Source organism: Ochotona princeps, chromosome 14 (assembly GCF_030435755.1).
Source record: "Ochotona princeps isolate mOchPri1 chromosome 14, mOchPri1.hap1, whole genome shotgun sequence".
NCBI lineage: Eukaryota > Metazoa > Chordata > Mammalia > Lagomorpha > Ochotonidae > Ochotona > Ochotona princeps.
The window spans coordinates 9737695-9756868 of record NC_080845.1 but is presented as its reverse complement, the minus strand read 5'-3'; the positions used below and the strand labels follow the sequence as shown (position 1 = coordinate 9756868).

Genomic DNA, 19174 nt, shown 5'->3' with positions numbered 1-19174 from the left:
ACAAATCACAAACAGGCTGCAAGCTATATTTCCACTGTGGGAAAAAAATAGACTGTGAAGGCGCGCCTCACCGACCGGAAGGCAGCTGTCAGAGCGGGGCCCTGGGGGACTCCCTGTTCCCCGCACCCCACCACCCCCCTCGTGACCGCCTCACCCACACGGTGGTCCAAGGCGGCTTCTCCAGCATCCTGGCCCCAGCCTCTGGGGGCTGGCGCCCCTATCCGAGCCTCCAGCCTCTCGCTCTTGGGCCACACTGTTGCTTTCAGTGTCTACTGTTTTCCCAGGGGCATTAACTGGAAACTGAATTGGAAATAGAGAAACCAGGACTAAACCAGCACTCCGCTAAAGAATGCGGGTCTGTCACTAGCAACAGGAGGTGCAGCACAGTGCTGGCCTCCGGACACACATTTTAAAAACTTGTCAGGACTTCACAGGAGCACTTTTTTTTTTCGGGGGGGAGTGGCTTTTTAATGGGCAGGCAGTGGTTTGATTGACATTTGGATTGGAAGGAGTTTGGGTTGATGGTGAGTGTCTAGTTTAGTTCATCCTTCAGGGTAGTGTCTGACCAAATCACCCTAAAACCCTCACTCCTCCCCCAGCCGTCCAAGGCCCCCCCACCTTCATACACGCTCCCCTTTAGACTTCCATGCCCTACCTGCAAACAGCAGAGACCAGCTAAGTACGGCCCCAGCCAAATCCACGCTCGTCTTTTGGCTTTTGTACAGCTCCTGATGGCTCTTGTGTCTCTAAATTGTTGGAAGGGAAAATCAAATGGAGAATATTATTTGATGACACTCAGAAATTATCAGCAGGCCTGGCGTTGGCAGGTTAAGCCACTGCAAGTGACATCTGCATCCTATAGGATCAGCGGCTACTCCACTTCCTGTCCAGCTCCCTGCTAATCCTCCTGGGAAGGCAGCAGAAGATGACCCACATGCTTGGAGCCCTGCCGTCCATGTGGGAGACCCCAATGGGGTTCTTTTTTTTTCCTTTTTTTATTTTTTTTCCTGCCCCGATGGGGTTCTGCCCTCCTGCTTTTGGCCTGGCTCAGCTCTGGTCATTGGCAGTCATTTGTGTAATGAACCAGCAGGTGCAAGATGTCTCTCTGAACCTCTCTCTGCGTAACTCTTTCAAGCAAATAAATAAACCTTAAAAAAAAAAGAAAAAGAAAATTTAAAAAAATTCAAATTCCATTGTCAACCAATAAAGCCTTACTGGCACAAAGCCACGCCCTCTCATATACATGCTGGTGGTGGCCTCCTTAAAGCTACAACCAGACTCAAGTTGTTAAGATAATGACTCTCTGACCCTTTCTGGAAAACAGCTGTCAACCTTGGATCTACAGCATCTTCTGTCCCCAGCCAATTGGCTGACCCGACTATCTGACCGTGCTGGCTGACCCTGGAGAACTGGCCAGTGAGCCCTACCTGTGTCCGGGTGGACTGCTCACTGTGCCCACTGGTGCCCACACTCTGGGCCTCCCTCCCACGGCCCATCCAAGCATGCAGTCCCAGGGCCAGGACTCGCCCTGATTCATTTCTGTGTCTCTGGCACTTGGCACGGTCCCCAGCTGGAGTTTGCTGAGTTGCACAGACCGCTGTCACTGCCGCGTCGGTTAAATGCTTCCAGGCTGCTTGAGGTTTCTCCTGACTCTCCACAAAGCCTGAAAACACGCCAAGATCCCCGGCTGGGGAACCGCGGGGGAGGGGTAGGAGGGAGGGGGAGGGGTGGGTAGTGTGGTGCGGGCTGAAGAGCAGCAGCAGGGCGAGGGAGCTGAGCTCATGTTGCGGTTCCCAGGATCACAGGGGCTTCCCCAGGGACAGGCGCCCTCTGAGTGCCTAAAGGGAGCCAAGCTCAGCCAAGCTCGTGATCCGATCACGTCCAGCTGGGTTTCTGTTGAGTGTTGAGTGGACCCTTGCCTGCCCTCCCCGCATCACCACCACCACCAAGGCCCAGCTGTAGGGACTCAAGGCAGTGACAGAGGGCATCACCCCTGCTGTAGACCCTACTCCCAGCATGCCATCTCATGCCTGGCCAGACTCCTATTGGGCTGGCCATGTACCTACTGCCCTCGCCAGGACCCGGCAGCCACACTCCGCCCCAAGCCAGATTCATATGAAGTTGACGATTTCTGAGGACCCCAACCCCCACATCCCTTCCACCCAGCGCTGGAGCCCCCTAACTTCAGGCATTTGTCAGAGTGCCTCGTGCTTGCATAGCCCAGCATTTGTGCAGCCCATAGAAGCACAGGGCAGTGTGGTGGTGTTCATCCTGGAACAGGTGCTGTGCGGCAGCTGCTGCCTTCCCAGCAATGCACGGGGGACTCAGACTTGTCGCCGAATACAGCCCTTCCCCTGCCACTTCCTCACTGTGTGAAATGGATTACTCACTTCCTTCTCTGAGCCCTGTAGACTGATGTGGGATTCCCTGGCAGGACCCAGGGACTAGCCAGGGCCCCAGCCAAGCACGCACATGAACTACCATCACCAGACAAGCCAGCTGTGCTGTGGCCTCTCCCTGACCTGGTGGCTCTGCCTGGGGCCAGTTCAGGACTTATCAGAAGGTCCCAAGCCGCGGGTTCAAGACCTCTTTTTTATTTTTATTTTTTTTAAGGTTTATTTGTTTTACTGGAAAGGCAGAGTTGCAGAGAGGAGAGAGAGAGAGAGAGAAATCTTTGACCTGCTGGTTCACTCCCCAAATGACCCCAGGGCCATAGCTGAGCTGAGCTGAAGCTGGGAGCCAAGAGTTTCTTCTGTTCTACGACATGGGTGCAGAGTTCCAAGTGCTTAGGCCACCCTCCGCTGCTTTCTCAGGCCATAAGCAGGAAGCTGGATGGGAAGTGAAACAGGCAAGACCAGACCTGGTGCTCATACAGGATGCTGTTGCCACAAGTGGAAGATTTGCTTGCTATGCCACCGTGCCAGCTCCCAGGTTCAAGGCCTTTGAAGGAGCTGGGAAAGTAGAGCTTCACTCTTTTTCTTCATTTTTTAAAAACTAATTGTTTTTAGAGTTTATTTATTTGTTTATTCTTACTGGGAAGTCAGATTTATACAGAAAAGGAGAGAAAAATCTTCCATCCACTGATTCACTTCCCAAGTGGCCACAACAGCTGGAGCTAAGCCGATCTGAAGCCAGGAACCAGGAGCTTCTTCCAGGTCTCCCATGCAGGTGCAAGATCCCAAGCCTTAGGCCACCCTCCGCTGCTTTCCCAGGCCACAGGCAGGGAGTTGGAAGGGAAGTGGAGCGGCCAGGACAAGAACATGGTGCCCGTATGAGATCCTGGCACATGCAAGGTGAGGACTTTAGCCTATAAGCTAATGCACCGGGCCCTGTGCTGTCAGTCTTGTTAAACACAGGCACTGGAGGGACAGGGTGAGGAGCAGAGGCAAAAAAGGCCCTGCTGCACTCAACCCTGGGGACCCTCAAGGGCTTCTCATGGGGCAGACCCAGGCTGGGATCTCAGCCCTGCCACTTATCAGCATGCAGGCAGCTCAGGGGTCCGAGCTCTGAAATGGGGCCCAGCAAATCTTCCTGGGAGATCCCTGGGTGTGGGGCATAGAGAGGGCTGGAGCCCCAGGGCACGCTCCTGAGTACCAGGCTCCCTGATCAGCCTCTTTCCTTCCAGCTCCCACTGAGAATGGAGGGCCCATGCCACCTGGAAAATCACGCAGACACATGGAAAGGGGTGGGCATTGTGGCACAGCGCGTTCAGCTGCTGCTCAGGATGCCAGCATCTCATGTCTGGGTGTGGGTTTGAGTCCCAGTTCCTCTGCTTCCAGGCCAGCTCCCTGCTAGTGCTCCTAGGAGGCAGCAGGTGGCAGCCCAAGTCTGTAACGTGGGAGAACTGAACAGGGTTCCTGGCTCCTGGCTTCTCTCTGGCCCAGCACTAGCTCTTGTGGGCGTTTGGGACTGAATCAGAGAATGGAAGATCTCTCTCTCTGTCACTGAAGATTTCAAGTAGACGAAAATAAATTTAAAATTTTTTTTTTTTTAATGAAGGCATAAAGAGAGACGCAGAGGCCAGCACTCTCCTGGACAATTTGCTGGTGCTGTCAGGAGGTCCCCCGGGGTTGCGTCTTACAAAGCCAGGCAGGTGGGAACACTGACAGGCAGCAGTGTGGCCTTCCTCAGCCATTCAGGGGGTCCGCTGCTCCGGCTGCTGAGGACACTGCAGGGTGCAGCCAGGATACAGGCATCAACCTGCAACTGACATGCCACTCCAAGTGGCAGAGAGAAAGCAGGACCAAGGCAGAAGTGGGTAGAGCCAACAGGCAGGAGGTAGCCTTTCAAGGAGGTAGCATGGTACAAGCAATGGGGGCAGGGGCAGGGTCCCTCTCTCTCATTCAAATAAATAAAAACCCTGGAAAGAAAGAGGGAGAGAGAAGCGATGGAGAGGGAAGGGGAGATGAGATGGGAGGTAGGTTGGGCAGGGCCTTGGCGGCTGGGCTAGGGGCTCTGGGCCCACCCCTGGCTCAGCTTCCGCCCTGAAGGCTGCCCTTAGTAACTTCTTACTTCTCCTAGCTGCCCTCCAGAGCCCACCCAGGCCCTCCAGAGCTTGTCCTGTCCCTCTGGTCACAGTCAAGGAAACTGAGGCACCAGGAAGTGAAATCACTTGGCCAAGGTCACCAGCAGTCAGTGGGAAGCTGGGATTTGGACCCCAAGCTCCAACCTCTGTCAGCTTTGCCACCTGTCTGTCCCGGCGTAAACCAGCCAGGATGCACACAGCTGGTTGCCCATGCTCAAGCCACATGGGACCTCACGAGCTGCCTGCTGGAGCAGGTGGCGTGGGCTGAGGCAGGGGCCCAACCTTGGGTGGGTCTCCACCCTGGCTCAGAAGCCCCAGTACGTCCTCATGCTTTGGGGAGCAGGATTCAGCCAGAGTGCAGAGCAGGAAAGCAAACTGAAGGCACACACAACCTAAGCTGTGGCTCTCTCCACGCCTCAGCACACACACAATGCCCTCTGCCCTTACCCCTCCAGTCTGCTCAGCGGGCTCCTACTCACCCTGTGCAGTCCAGTGCAGTTTGCCCCTCCTATGCAAAGCTCTCTTGGGTCTACAGAACCCAGTTTACCCTGCACACTGTCCTCTTCTAGCCCTTGTGTGTGTGTCTGGCTTCTGGACGTGGTCCAGCCCAGGCCGAGGCAGAGGAGATGGGCGGGACTATTGCAGTGCCATCTCCCGGCCAGCCCCGCCAGCCCCTCCAGCCCTCCTTCCTGCCAGGTCTCCTGCAGACAGAGGGGGTGGCGGAGAGGGGCAGCCACAGGGCAAAGCTGCAGTGGCTGTCTCCCCACAGCTGTGCCCAGCTCTGACCCCGCAGCCAGGAACGGCCTCCGAGTCACCTCCTCTCTGCGTGTGCACAGGTAACGTGGCCTGACCACAGTGCAGCTGCCATGCTGGGCCCCAGGCGCCTTGCCAGCCTCCCCTGGCTCCCTGGATGGAACCTCCGAGCTGTGTGTACCTCTGCCTTCTCCTCTCCCCCACACCTGGCTGTTTCATTGCACCTGACATCCTCACAATGGCCTGAACCCATCTCTTTTTCTTCTACCTGCAGCTCCCATTTCCCAGTCTACCATACCCACCTGGCCTCCTTAGCTCCGCCTCTGGCCCCCCTTTCCACACACAGCCATCAGGAACCCCTTCAACTGCAATGGCTCCCACACACTCCCCTGGCCCACAAGGTCCCCCGTGACCTTCCTCTTTTTTAACAGTTCTTTTATTTATTTAAAAGGCAGAGTTAGAAAGAGAGTGGGAGTGGTCTTCCCTCTGCCAATCCACTCCCCAGATGCCTGCAACCATGATTCTAACCAGCGCTCATATGGGATGGTGAAGCTGCAGACAGCTGCTTAAACCACTCCACCACATTACTGGCCCCAACCTGTCTCTCTCCTCTCAGAGTCCCCTCCCTCCCCTCAGCCCAGCCCCAGCTCCACTGGTCCTATTCTCCAACACTCTGCCCACATCCAGAGATGTCAGGCTCCCAAAGCTGGCAGGGCTGGCTCCTGCTTGCCAGTTGGTTACTGTGCACAAGTTACTCTTCTGTCACATGACCTAAATTTCACTCTCAGAACAGCACATCTTCCCACCTGCCAGTAGACGCATCTCTGCCTGACTAGAGTGTAAATCCGCAGGAGTGGGGACATAGCCGTCACAGGCTCTGCCTCTGACCTGGCTGGACCAGAAATCAATTCTGGTTAGCTAACAGGGAATTAATAAAAGAACCAGAACTCTTGACTGAATGCTGAAGTCACATCCACACCTTCCCCAATGTGCTGGGACACTCATCAGGGCTCAGTTGCTCCCCCTGCTGGTCAGTGGCAGAGCCAGGGTCTAAATACCCCCAGGGTCCCCACAGCCCTGTAGCCCTGAAAGGCCAGGGAGAGCTGGAGCTGACCTCTCCCTGACTTGGTGCTCCCAGGGTCTCTCTTCACGCTTCTGTGTGCCCCATGACTAAGGGCAGCCCAGGAGCCTGGGGCTGCAGTTGGCCAGGGAAGAGCTGAGCCTCTCTGTAATTAAGGCAGCGGGCAGCAGGAGGGCTGGGAGCTTTGTCATCTGAGGCAGCAGAGGGGAGGAAGGGGACGAAGGAGCCTCCCCATGGATGGGCCAACCACGTCAGCAGCCACTTGCCCCTTCGGGAGCAGCTTGGCACTGCAGGCGGCTGTGAGGGGCCCAGCGGGTACCTCTGGTCCTGCCATGCTCCCACTTGACCCAGACCCTCCTGCTTTGCCCCATCACCCCCTCAGCAAGGCTCATGCTTGATGATCCAGCGACAACCCGTGAGAGCCCTTCTTCTCTCGGCACAGTGGGTGGAGCAGGCTGGGAGGGGCTGCTCGCAGGAACGCCGGGTCATTGTCCTGGACAGACACCCCGGGTACTGCAGGCTGCCCTCTGCAACCAGACACACACATTCCCAGGCTAGCCCTCTGGCTTCGGTCCTTCTGCCCATCAGCTCCGGCCTCCCCAACCTGTAGCCTCTTGCCTTTTGTTGCTCAGCATCTTGCCTGTACCTTCTCATTGCCCGACAAGCCTTGCCCTCCCCCTAGCTCAGCCCAGTCGAATTCTGCTTTTCTCTCTGCTGCCTCCTCACCCAGGCAGCCTTCTTTGATTGAGCTCAAATGAAGCTGTCTTTCTCCCTTTAGCCCTGCCCTGCCCCCTGTCACCACCTGCCAGGTGGGCTTATGGCAGAGGGAGACAACAGAAGGAATTACTGTATCCTCTTCCTCTCCCCACACCCATAGCACCACAGCTGTGCCCTCCCTGGGGTCCAGGGTGCCCTGGATAGGTCCCTGGGGTCTTCCAGACAGCAGTGGCCTTGTGCATGAAGTTGGGGTACCAGAAGGGTCTTAGGAAGGGCTCTCCGTGGATGACGTATGATGGGTGTGGGACCCTCAGGGACACAGCCCACCTTCACCAGGTACTCAGCATCTGGAGCCCAGCGTGGCCACAGCTGTCCCCGCCCAGACCTCGTGCCCCTCTGGCCTGGTGACGTCACATCCTCCTTGGTCCAGACCTGTCCGTTGTTCTGCCCCCTTTTACAGGGTGGCCTGAGGGACCTTTCCAACTCAACGATTTCATACTTTGGATCTCCCCAGAGTAGGATCTGGGCCTGCCCTATAGGCCCTGCCTGACCTGTTCCCCAGTCTCATCTCCCACCAGCCCCCTCACCCATCTGCTGGGCTCCAAGCTTCTGCAACTCAGTGGGGGAGGGAGAAGACAGAGAATATCCCCCAAGCCCTCTCAACTGCAGGCAGCTATACAGGTTGCCCCCTCCTCCTTCCCCTGGCTAATTCCTACTCATCCTTTAGGCCTCCAGCTTGGGTGCCTATTCCTCCAGGAAGTCTTCCAGATTGCCTCTCCCATCCAGGTGAGGTGACCTTCTCCCCTGGGCTCATGTTGGGCTCGACCCTCACTGGACCCTCCCTGAGCCCTGCTCCCTGCCACGGACCCGGCACTGGACACGATTTCTGGCAATGTGGACCGAAGGCTCAAAGCATACTGAGAGCCCGAGTGGATGGCTGCATGAGTCAGTGGCTGCACCCCCACACTGCAGGAAATGCCTGGAGAACAGATTTGAGTGGGAGGTTCCGGCAGGGCCCGGGAGAAGCCCCTGGGGTTCGGGGCTCTGGGTGGTGAGCAGTGTGGACGCTCCAATCTCCTCCCGCAGCAGGGTCATCCCCACCCTCCCCCAGGCCCTCCCTCCTCCCCAAGGTCCCCCGGAGCCAGCTTCCAGATGCGAGCCGGGTGTCAACCTCACCTCTCGGCTCTCCCATCAGCACAGGCCGGCCAGATCTCTGCAGCCAGCATCGCGGCGGGCAGCCGGGCCAAGCGGCTCGGGCGTCTTCCTATTTTAGACATCTCGCTGCCTCTGTCCCTTCTAATGTTTCCAGGCTGGCTGTGGGGCGGGGAGAAAGAGGTGACTGCTGCTTTAAATGTACTGTATGAAGGCAAGGGCTGGAAAGGGGCCTGCCTGCCGCAGTACCCAGTCATCTAGTTGGAAAAGCTGCCAGATGGAATACAAAAGGAGAAATGCAGCCGCTCATGGAGACAGCCTCGGTTCATAAATCAGGTGGGGCCAGGGGCTGGGGGCCCGCACACCATGGAGCCCGACTCCCTTGCCGACCAAGACGACTCCTGCGGTAAGCCTGTGTCCGGACTTTCTCCATTACAGAAATCTAAGTCCAGAGGGAGGAGAACAGGCATGGGCTTTGTGGGGGGTGTCACTGTCTGGTCTTAGATGGGGGCTGCAGGGCACGGGGCTGCAGGGGTGGCTTGCTGGGATCTTGGGCAAACCCCCTGGACTCTGGGCACTGAAGCGTGGAGGCCAGGGAGAGTTTCTAAGCTGCTTCAGAGCGGGAAGAAGAAGCAGGAAGTTTGTGTCGCTCTTGCTGTGTCTTGCTCACTTGCTCTGGTCCCCCTCTACCCCCCCGCCTCCCCCGTGCTGGGGGGGTTTCAGCACGTGAGATCCTGAAAATACAGAGCAGTAAGAGAAACATGCTCTGTGATTAAGGCCAGGACCTGCATTGAAAGCACTGCCTGGGGTCACAGGGCCCCCCATTCCCCTGGAGGCAGTCATCAGGGCAGCTGGCCCTGCCCAGGCCACCCGGAACCCTGCTGGGGAAAAGTTGCTCCCGACAGAACTCATGGGCTCTGGATCAAGGGGTTAACCAAGAAGCAGACGGCTCCTCTGTGCCAGCTCCTACAAGCTTGGGGCTCCAAGTGTGTGGGCTACCTAGTGCTCCCTTTCTGCCAGGCTGACCCCAGCAATGGGCCAACCAGGAGGCAGAAGGGCAGGGGTGCGGCTGAGGGACTCAGGCTGGCTGGGGTGGGCACCAGGTTTGGGGTTCAACTGGAAGAGTGGGCTCTGTGGCCTGAGAGGGTGGTGACAGAGGGACAACCTTGCCCCACATTGGGTCAGTCTTGCAGGGGCTAGAATCCTCCTGGGACCTTGACCCCCCCCCATTTGCCTACACCCACCCCAGCCAGGCCTGGCTGCCTAGCATAGGTTCAAGGCCAAATTTCCTTTCTCCTGCAGGGGCTCAGCCCTTTTCCGGGAGAAGAAGGGGCCCTGTGCCATGTTTAGAGTTGAAGCCCTCAGGAGGGGTTTGGTGAAGTGTGGCTGGTGGCATTGGCAGCTCCAGGCAGGCAGCTGGTTGGTCCCTGCCCCCCAGGTGAACCCTATTTGCCACACTGGGTGTTATGGTTGTGAGTGAGTTATAGGATCTTCACTCACAGTTGCTCAGGGTTTGGGGACTGGAAGGAGGTAAGGGAAGAGAGAGGGCAGCCTTGAACCGCAAAGAGCTCCCTGCCTGAGCAGAGACCAATGACCCCAGACTGGAACAGAATAAACAGCTCCTTAGGGTATCTAGGGCAGACCATCAAGGTCATGGGGTTAGGTTGCCTGCCTCCACAGCTGCCCACCGGAAGCCTGGCACACAGATGGGCACAGACCCACCTGGATGCTGCTCCAAGCAGGTGCTTTCCCTTGGATTGGTGGCAGCAAGAAAGCTTAAAATCCCTCAGTTTTCCACCTACGCCCCAGCTGGAGATGCCTCAGAACCCCTCAGTCCAGACCTACTGTCCCCCAGCTTTGCTATGAGCTGTTCCCCCTGGGTGGGGGGCAAGACTGGGGCTCCTCTGTACACTGAGGGCTCCTGCCCTGATGGCAGGTCCCCCCATACACAGCCACCCTTTATGTTGGCAATTCCCTAGAAGCTGCTCTGGCCGTGAAGTGACTGGGAAATGAACGAAAGAGGCAGTGGGACATGTAGTGGCAGTGGTGGTGGGGTGTTAGGGAGCAGACAGGAAGGGGGTGGAGCCTAGGATCCCCTGGGAGCCATCCCAGTCCAGCTGGAGAGGATCTGGCTGCTCCCAGCCAGTCAGCCTGGATCCAAAGAGCCAAAGCAAGACCGTCCTAGCCAGAGCAGAAGGAAAACTGCCCTAGGAGAGTCACTTACCTTCTCTGGGCCCTGCTTGTATCTTCATTCATTCATTCAACAAACACTTTGATCCCAGGTAGGGCTAAAGAACCCCAAGAACAAGCCACACTCCATGACAGCCCAGGGCTCATTTAGGACAGAGGTGGTGAGCGGTTTTAAAGGGGAAATGCAATGTGCTATGAAGTTCTGAGTCCGCACTCGGAGTCCAGGAAGGCTGCCTGGAGGCAGGGATCCTCTCTGGGTTAGCTCGGGCTGTCATCGCACAATTGTCTAGACTGGGTGGCTTCCGCAGCAGAAATTAGAGCAGAAACGATGTTCTCTCAGTCTCGGAGGCTCCAAGTCCACGATCAACGCTCTGGCCACTCTGGTTTCTGCTGAGCTCTGGTCTCCTGGCTTGCAGATGGCCGCCTTCTCACTGTCCTCACGTGGCCTTCCTTGGGTGCGCTCACGTGGGACAGGGACAGCTAGAGGGAAAGGCAGGGGCGCGTGCCTACTCTGCTGTCTCCGCTCGTGAGGACACCTCAGCCTCTGGGAACCATCCCTGCTCACCCCAGGGCCTAGAGCTTCAACGTACGGAACTGGGTGGGATGGGGTGGGAAAGGTGCTTCTGCCAGGTTTTCTCAGTCTCTTTCTGTGCCTTTCTCTCCTGGAACGCACCTCCCCCTCCCCACAGATGACCACATCAAAGTCTGGTTCCCTTCCCCGTGTGACCTCGTCCCTTCCTTCTCCCTCCCCAGATGACAGCCACCCTGGTCTGACCCTCCTCCCACTCGCTGAACTGTTCTCACCTCCTGGGCTTTCCAGGTGCCTACGAAGCTCTTCTTCCCACCCTCCACTGAGCTAAGGCCTCCTCCTCCTCCAGGAAACCTAGGCCACGTTCCTCTGGCCTGTGACATGAGCTCCTCCTGTCTTTCTTTCTTTCCTCTTTACGTGCTGTGTGCTTGTCTGCATCACTGCGTGCTTATGTTTCAGCTCTGGATTTCCCACTAAGCTCCTTGTACCCCCAGGACAGCCTGGTATGAAGTAAACATCCAACAAATGTTTCTGTCTCTCCCTCTCTACATTTTTTTTTTTTCGAGAGAAAGGGAGAGAGATCCACACCCCAAATGCCTGCAGTGGTTGGAGTTGGGCGGGGCTAAAGCTGAAAACCACAAATACCATCCTGCTCTTCCATGGGCAGGGCAAGGACGGGGCTACTTGAGTAGCACCTGTTGCCTCCCAGGGTGTGAGTTAACAAGACGCTGGAGTCAGGAGCTGGAGGAGCTCAAGATGCTGGAGTCAGGAGCTGGAGGAGCTCAAGATCTAGTGTGGAGTGCTGAGGTCCTAACCAGCATCTTTCCGGCCACCCCCCAAGTGCTTGCTGGGTGAGTGTCAGCCCAGACCAAGAAGGGAGGAAAGCACTCCAGGTAGGGGAGTGGCAGAGGACGTGAGAGGGTGAGCAGCTGGAGGTAGAGACCTCCTCCTACCACACCTTCTCTCTCCAAGCTCCTAGGACCCAGCCACTTTTACTCCACAAATGCTATCCCCTTGGGAGTTTTCCTGTTACCAGGTCCCCACAACCACTGAGGGGGAGAGGCGACTGTGTTCTTCAGCAGGAAGAGCCACTGGAAGCAGTCTAATCGAGCATTTCGTTTCTTGTAATGCAAGCACAAGCTTACAAAGACTAAGAAAGGGGAAGGTAAGGTGGCATCTCCCAACAGTCCTCCCACCCAACAATGGCACTGTAATTATCTAGAAGGCATGTTAATCTTTTTAGATACTCCAGTCATGCCATAGGTCACACACAATATTCACAGCTGGCAGGTAGGCTGTGGGTCATGTATACAAGGTAGGCTGGCAGGTAACGTGGGCTGCACCTGACCTGGGAAGGTACTCAGTGCTCATTCATTGGATGGATGGATGGATGGATGGATGGATGGATGGATAGGTGGATGGATGGATGGATAGGTGGATGGATGGATGGATGGATGGATGGATGGGTAGATGGATGGATGGGTGGGTGGATGGATGGGTGGGTGGGTGGGTGGATGGGTAGATGAGTGGTGAGTAAATGGCCCCAGCTGGATCTTGTCCTCACCTCTCTCTGCATCCTCAGGCATTCTCCCTCACTCAGGGCTTCAGCTGAAGGTGCTTGCTAGACTCCATTTCACCCATATGTTCTAGCTCTGACCATCTAAGATACCAGAACTCAGCTCTGGACATCTGTCTTGTGTGTGGTCTGAGTCTGAGCACAGCTACCTGTGTCACTGGGTGGCCCAGACCAAGACCCTACTCCTTGCTCAGCCTCAGCTTGCTCTTCTGACAATAGGGCAGACTCGGCACTGCCCTGCCTGTTCCCTGGCTCTTCCTGGAGCTCCTGATGCATGGCCTGGGTAGCTGCAGGGATGCTGGGGAACCTGTGGTTGACATAGGGGAGCTGGGCTAGGACAGATGGACAGATGGCTAGAATAGGCACCCTGAAAGGAGCCAGATGCTTTGAAGTCCAGGAACTTTTGTTTTTCTCCTGATGAAAAGCAGCAAAAGCTGTAACAGCCACAGTGGGTATCCTTTGCTTGTGAGTGTTTCATTTTTAGATTGTGTTTGTTTTTTAATTAGAAAGGCAGATCAGACTTATAGAGAGCAGGACAGAAAGAAAGATCTTTTATCTGTTGATTCACTCCCCAAATTGCTGCAAAGGCAACAGTTGAGCTGATCTAAAGCCGAAGCCAGGAGTTTTCTTCTGGGTCTCCCACATAGGTACAGGGTCCCAAGGCTTTAGGCCGTCTTCAATTGCTTTCCCAGGCCACAAGCAGGGAGCTGGCTTGGAAATGGAGCAGTCGGGACATGATCCCAGCACGTGCAAAGTGCAAAGTGAGGATTTAGCCATTGAATCATTGCACCAGGTCCCATGAAGGTGGCTTTATAAGCCTCCCAGGGCTGCAGGGTCAGTGACCAGTGCCAGGTGTGGAATACCTGCTCCTCACCAGGATTCGTGAAAGGACCTTGAGGTGCAGTGTCCACTCACATCCTCATGAGGAGCCCCATGTGGTGCTCATGGACCCATTTTCTGCAGGAGGAAACTGAGACTTGGGGAAGCAAGGGGATTGATGCAGGTCACACACAAAGACAGTGGTCCATGCCTGGGACACCCCAGCAAAGAAGCCTATGATCAGTCATGATGTTGCTGCACAAGCTGTTGCTTTGGAGGCCTTCTACAGCCCCACCCACTAGAGAGAAAAAGTGCCAGCTCAGCCAGGGACAGCCATGATGGGAGAGGGCTGTCGGGGCCTACTGTCCCCACTCCTGGTCACCTCCTCCAAGAGGAGGAGGCTAAAGAAGCTGGCAGTAGATGTTGATGGGAGATATGACAGCTCATGCCTGCATCACCCCCACCCACTGTTTAACATCTCCCTGTCCCCTTCTCACACTAGTGGTGAGGAGACGAAGGCCCAGAGAGATTGAGCCACTGGCCCACAGCCACACAGCTAATGAAGAGGCAAGCCCAGCGCCACGCAGGTTGGTCCCTTTAAGGAGCCTGTGCTCTGAACCAGGACCCTCTATGAGGTCTTCCATCCCAGCTCGACCACCAGCTAACTCAATCTGCCCCCTGCAAAGGCGTGGACTCCCACTAGCTTCCCCATCGTGACAAGGCGAGGACACTAGCTGAAGATGAAGAGAAGCTGCTATCCCAGTGTGCCCCACAGCACTTTACAGAAGAGGTGGAGAGGCCACAGAGGTCACGGTGGAGTCCCACTATGGAGGGCCTGCTGTGTTCTCTGTGGCCTTTTCCCAAGGGAAGGAGTGATCCCATTGCTCAGATATCACAATTGAGGCTGAGAAGGGCCCCAGGCCACACAGCTAGTGGAGGTTGCTTGTACTTCAAATCCAGGACACCCTCAGGCTGGGGGATGCTGTGGTGGGGGTGGGGGAAGGGGTGGAGGTAGGAGCCTCTGTGGCTTTTCAGTGCATCAGGACCGCCACCTTTCCTAGGTTTGCTGCTTCCTCCTGCCACCTCCCCCAGGAAGCCAGCTGAGAGCAGCCCAGACCCTGCCGGCAGTCGTGGCTCATCCCCAGCCCAAGATTTCTCATGGGCTAAGTCCTAGAATTCTGCAGGGTGGCAGCCAGTTCCGTCATGGTCCAGCACAGGGAGACAGAAATAGGGCTGGGGACTGGAGCCCCCTACCCTGCCCCGTATAGAGCTGGGGTTCCTGTGGGCTCAGCTAGTGAGATGCTGGGGAGAATGAGGCCCAGGGCCAAGGAGGTTTGGGCCAGGCCAGCGAGGCAGGCAAGGCAGCTGCAGAGAGGGGTGCAGGAACTCCTGTCCAACCCAGAGCCCACATGCTCAGGAGGCCGACGCCACAGTGCCAGGCTGGGCGCTGCAGCCACTGACCTACATTCCCCAAGCGCCTCAAAGCCTACAGGGGCAGATCCATGTGCAGAGCAGCCCCTGCGTGGCTCTCGGCCTCACAGGCCATGGCTGTCAAAGCCTGAGTGTGAGCATGGTGGAGGGGGATCCCACGTACCAGTTCTGTGTCCCACCCCCCAAAAAAATGGCCTCCCACAGCCAGCCTTTACTGAGGGCAGGTACTAGGTCATGGGGAGGGGAGAGGGGAGCAGCTGTTCGTGTTACTGGGGGTGGAGGGCAGTGACCTCAAAACTGGGCCCGGAGAATGGAGCAGCAGTCCTCTGAGACGCCCCACCAGGCCCCCTTCCCTCCATCAAGGCCCTTCCTTCTGTCCTTCCAGGCACCTGAGTGTCCCTCATGCCGCCCTCACTGCGCTGTGCTTAAGGCCTAGGCCCACTTCCCTTCCCCCATCCCGCTTCCCCACTGCCTGTGCACATAGTCCCCAACACCATCACTCCCTCTCCTCCCCCAGCCAGCCCTCCCCAGACAGCTCTGTTCCTCCAAGCCACCATGGGGCCTAATGGAGAGAGCCAGCAAGGCAGGGCTGGGCCAGGGTAGCAAACGCATTGGCCTGCAATCTCTGCCATAACCAGGAGGCCTTGGACTGCTCTGAGTCTTGGTTTTTCCCACCTGCAAGATGGGTTGATCGATCAGAATGCATCCTTTGGTCATCAAGAGGGACAGAAGTGTGGCTCAGCAGATGACTGGCACCCAGTGCCTGCTGGCTGTGTTCTTGACATTACTTGTGGTTGTCATGGTTTCTGTCTCTCACCCTACCCCCTTAGCTTTCCCTCCAGCAGCCTTCCTCCCTCCCTGGTCAAGCCACACAGGGCCCAGTTCAGACCGTGGTTCCTTCCCGCTATGCTATCTTGACCACCTCTTATTCTTGGCTATGTGACTCAAATCTGTCCTACCTTCCATGCTCCCATGCCACTTGCAGCCTGGTGTACCGTGCTGGCCCCCACCACAGCCTCTTGCCTTCCTGCCTGCTCCCAAAAAGCCTCAGCCCAGACCAGGGGCTCTGTATCACACACTCCAGCTACGGCTCTGCTCAGGCCTGGGGGACAGCCCTGACACAGCTGCTGTTCTGGTCTGTTGATCTGTCACTGTGTCCATCAGTCCCTGTGGCTCACACCTGGGAGCTTCTACTCAGTGGCCCTGGAGCTTCTCGTTGAATGTTGAACAGATGTGAATGAGGGAATGAATGCAGTGAGAGCACTGTGCAAGCTATAAAGAGCTTCTCCATCAATGCAACATTTGAAAGGCAGAGTGATGTAAAGAAAGCGAGAGACAGATCTTCCAAATGCCCACAACAGCCAGGGCTGGACGGGCTGAAGCCAGAAGCCAGGAGCTTGGGAAAGCAGCAGAAGATGGGCGCATGCTTGCGCCTCTGCCACCCGTGTAGGACACCCAGATGGTACCCTAGGCTACTGGCTTTGACCTGGCCCTGCCCTGGCCATTGTGGTTATTTGGGATGTGAGCCACAGCAGATAAATCATCTCTCTCTCTCTCTCTCTCCCTCTCTGTCATTCTGCCTTTCAAATAAAAAGAAAAATAGATCCTACAATAAACAAATAAATAAATAAAGGCTTACAGTCTTGGAGTAGGCAAATGCTATGGATGGGACTTGAGTAGAGGAGGGACATTGCCTGGGTGCTGGCCACTGGCTCCAGCCCCTCAGTGCCAACTCCTCCTGGTTCAGCTGATCTCAGGGGCTCATCAATTGCAAGGAAACTGCCAGCAGTGGGTGCAGGGCTGCGGGCCAGGCTGCAGGAACAAAAGGGCTTGTGTTTGGGGCTAGGCCCTCCCCTCCCCCACTGAGGTAGCACAGCACCAGGCAGGGGTAGTGGCTGCAGGGACAGCTTTCCAGGCTTTCCAAGCGAGAAAGAGCTGCCCAGGGAAGGGGCTGCCAGGGGCTAACAGGCCACAGCCTTCCTTCACAGATGGGTGGCACTCAGAAAACCCCCAGCTCAGAGCACACCAGCCCATGCCGATGGAGGCTGTCGCTCTCCCTGACCGTCAGCCTGCAGTGAAGCAGTTCAGGGCTGGCTTGCAGGGGCAGGAGGCATGCTGTCATGCAGGGTAGGCCACCCAAAGCTCTTCCTGCCCACCTGCCCAGACTGTGTCTGCTGGGCCTGGGACTATGGGGCTGTGATGGAAACAGCAGGGTCTGGGAAACACTACTTCCTTTTTCTTTCTTTCTTTTTTTAAATTGCTTATCTGAAAGTTAGAGCTACAGAGTGAAGGAGAGAGGGAGCAAGCAAGAGAGAGATTCTCCAATGCTGGCTTGTTCTCTAACCAGCCAGGCTGAAGCCAGGAACCCGGAACAATCCAAGTCTCTTACATGGGTGGCACGGGTCCTACACTTGGTCCATCCTCTGCTGCTTTTCCAGCTGCATTAGCAGGAAACTGGACTGGAAGAGGAGCAGCCAGGGCTTGTAGCAGCGCTCCTGGGAGATGACTGTTTTGCAAGCGACCGCTTAACTTTCTGCACTCCCACACCTGCCCCCGCCCTGCTGTCATCATCTCCCTGCCCCCAACTACATGCATTCTAACAACCTCCTCAAACACAGGTGTGATTGCCCTGTCTCCCATGTTTAAACGTCCACTGGCTCCCTCAACCCCCAGCTGCTGGACAATCCCTCAGGGGCCTTGACTGTCTACTGCCTGCATCCTAGTCATGTGACTTCACCCCACCTGCCCCGTCCCACCAACTGCAGCCAGGCATAGCTGGGACTCCTCTTTACCCTCAGAGGTCTCCACCCCTCTCTCTGAAACCTGAAACACCTGCCTCTTCCCACCTCCCCAAACTGGGCCAACTCCTACTCACACACTGGCGCCCTTTGGGTCACCACTGCCTCAAGGAAGTCCTCCTGGCCTCGTGACTGTGTGTTGGCAGATATCCGTGTGCCAAGGCTCTGCCCTGAGTTGGCACCCTTGTTTGTCTCGTTCCCCTGTCACCTTAGGCTTGCATCAGGAAGCTGGGCAGTGGTAAATAATCCGAGAGGTTGGAGGACACAGCGTCCTGCTGGTCACCAGGCTTGTGTCAACCTGGAGTCCCAGCCACAGGCGCTTTCCACAGCAAGTGAACTTGACTCCTGTGCAATTTAGCTTGCTTCTCCAGAGGCGGGGTCTTGTGGATAGGCTGGCAGACCCTCAGGAATTCAGCTTTCCATGCTGGCAACCCAGCATGGCAGGTGATAGGGGAGGGGGCATCCAGTTACCCATACAATGTTGCTGACTCCCTGCAACCTAGGTCTATGACTCTGACAGCCACAAGACTATGTCCAAGTCAGTTCCAGGACATGTTCAGAGGTAGCCATGTAGGAGAAAGCTCCTAGCCACCCCCACCCCCAGCAGGCCCCCGCGGATGGGAATGAAGCCTGCAGCTGTGCATCTGAAACAGGGGCCCTGTAGCTCCTTCATTCTCAAGAGCCTCAAGAGCTAGTGCAGGACACGCCCCTTCTCATAAAGGTGGGTAAGCAAGGTCCAGAGAGAACCAGGTTGGCCCTCACCATCCAGAGAACACACTCACAGAGGCCCCTGCTGAAGGCATAACACAGGAGCAGGCAGAGGCCTGGAAATGCAGGGTTGTTAGATAACAGAGGATGACAAAAGCAGCTGCTGAGATCTGGGGGTGGGGAAGAGGCACTGTCCCTAGCCCAGGAGCTGGGCAGCCAGTCACAGAGCACTCAATTGTTGCCTTCCACCCAACCTACTGCTGACCAAGAACATTTTACAGATTCCCCAGTGCCAGCCAAGTCAACAGCAGGATTGGAATCCAGATTTCAGGGTCAAGTCCCAACTCCTCCCTTTGCTCAATGTGTCGACTTGGATCAAAGCAGCACCTTGCTGGGACTCTCTCTTCCATTTTCCGTCTAGGGTCAAATCTCAACTAATTCCCTCATCAGATGGGTGACCCCGGGGCAAACCTCTTAAACTGCCAACTTTGGCTTTTTCATCACAGCACAAGGCTGTTGGGAGCTGTGCTGAGCTCATGGGTGGTAACACTTGGAAGTGTGTCAGGGCAAGCAGGAACAGACTGCCACAGGACTCGCAGTGTTGTTGGCACACAGCGAAGAGCAGAGACCAGGTCTTGCCAAGAAGAAACTCCAAGAATGGAATGTAAGAATGACTGAGGGGGCTGGCGCCATGGTGTAGCAAGTGAAATTGTCGCCATTTGTATGGGTGCTAAATGGAGGTCTTAGCTGCTCCACTACCGATCCAGCTCCCTGCTTGTGGCCTTGGAGAGCAGCAGGGGATGGTCCAAATGTTGGGTACCTGCCACCCACGTGGGAGACCCAGATGAAGCTCCTGGTTTCCAGCTTCTGCTTGCCTAGCTCAGCCCTAGCTACT

General features: G+C 56.3%; 1 protein-coding gene across 2 annotated transcripts in view; it reads left to right on the top strand.

Annotated features, from left to right (window-relative positions):
- Positions 1–8289: 8289 nt before the first annotated feature.
- DAB2IP (DAB2 interacting protein) overlaps positions 8290–19174 on the top strand; it is a 165077-nt gene continuing 154192 nt past the window's right edge. For both annotated transcript variants that reach the window (XM_058672233.1, XM_058672227.1), the window contains exon 1: positions 8290–8634. In XM_058672233.1, coding sequence (XP_058528216.1) covers positions 8595–8634 — 40 coding nt within the window. In that variant the 5' untranslated portion in view covers positions 8290–8594. The remainder of the gene's footprint in view (positions 8635–19174) is intronic.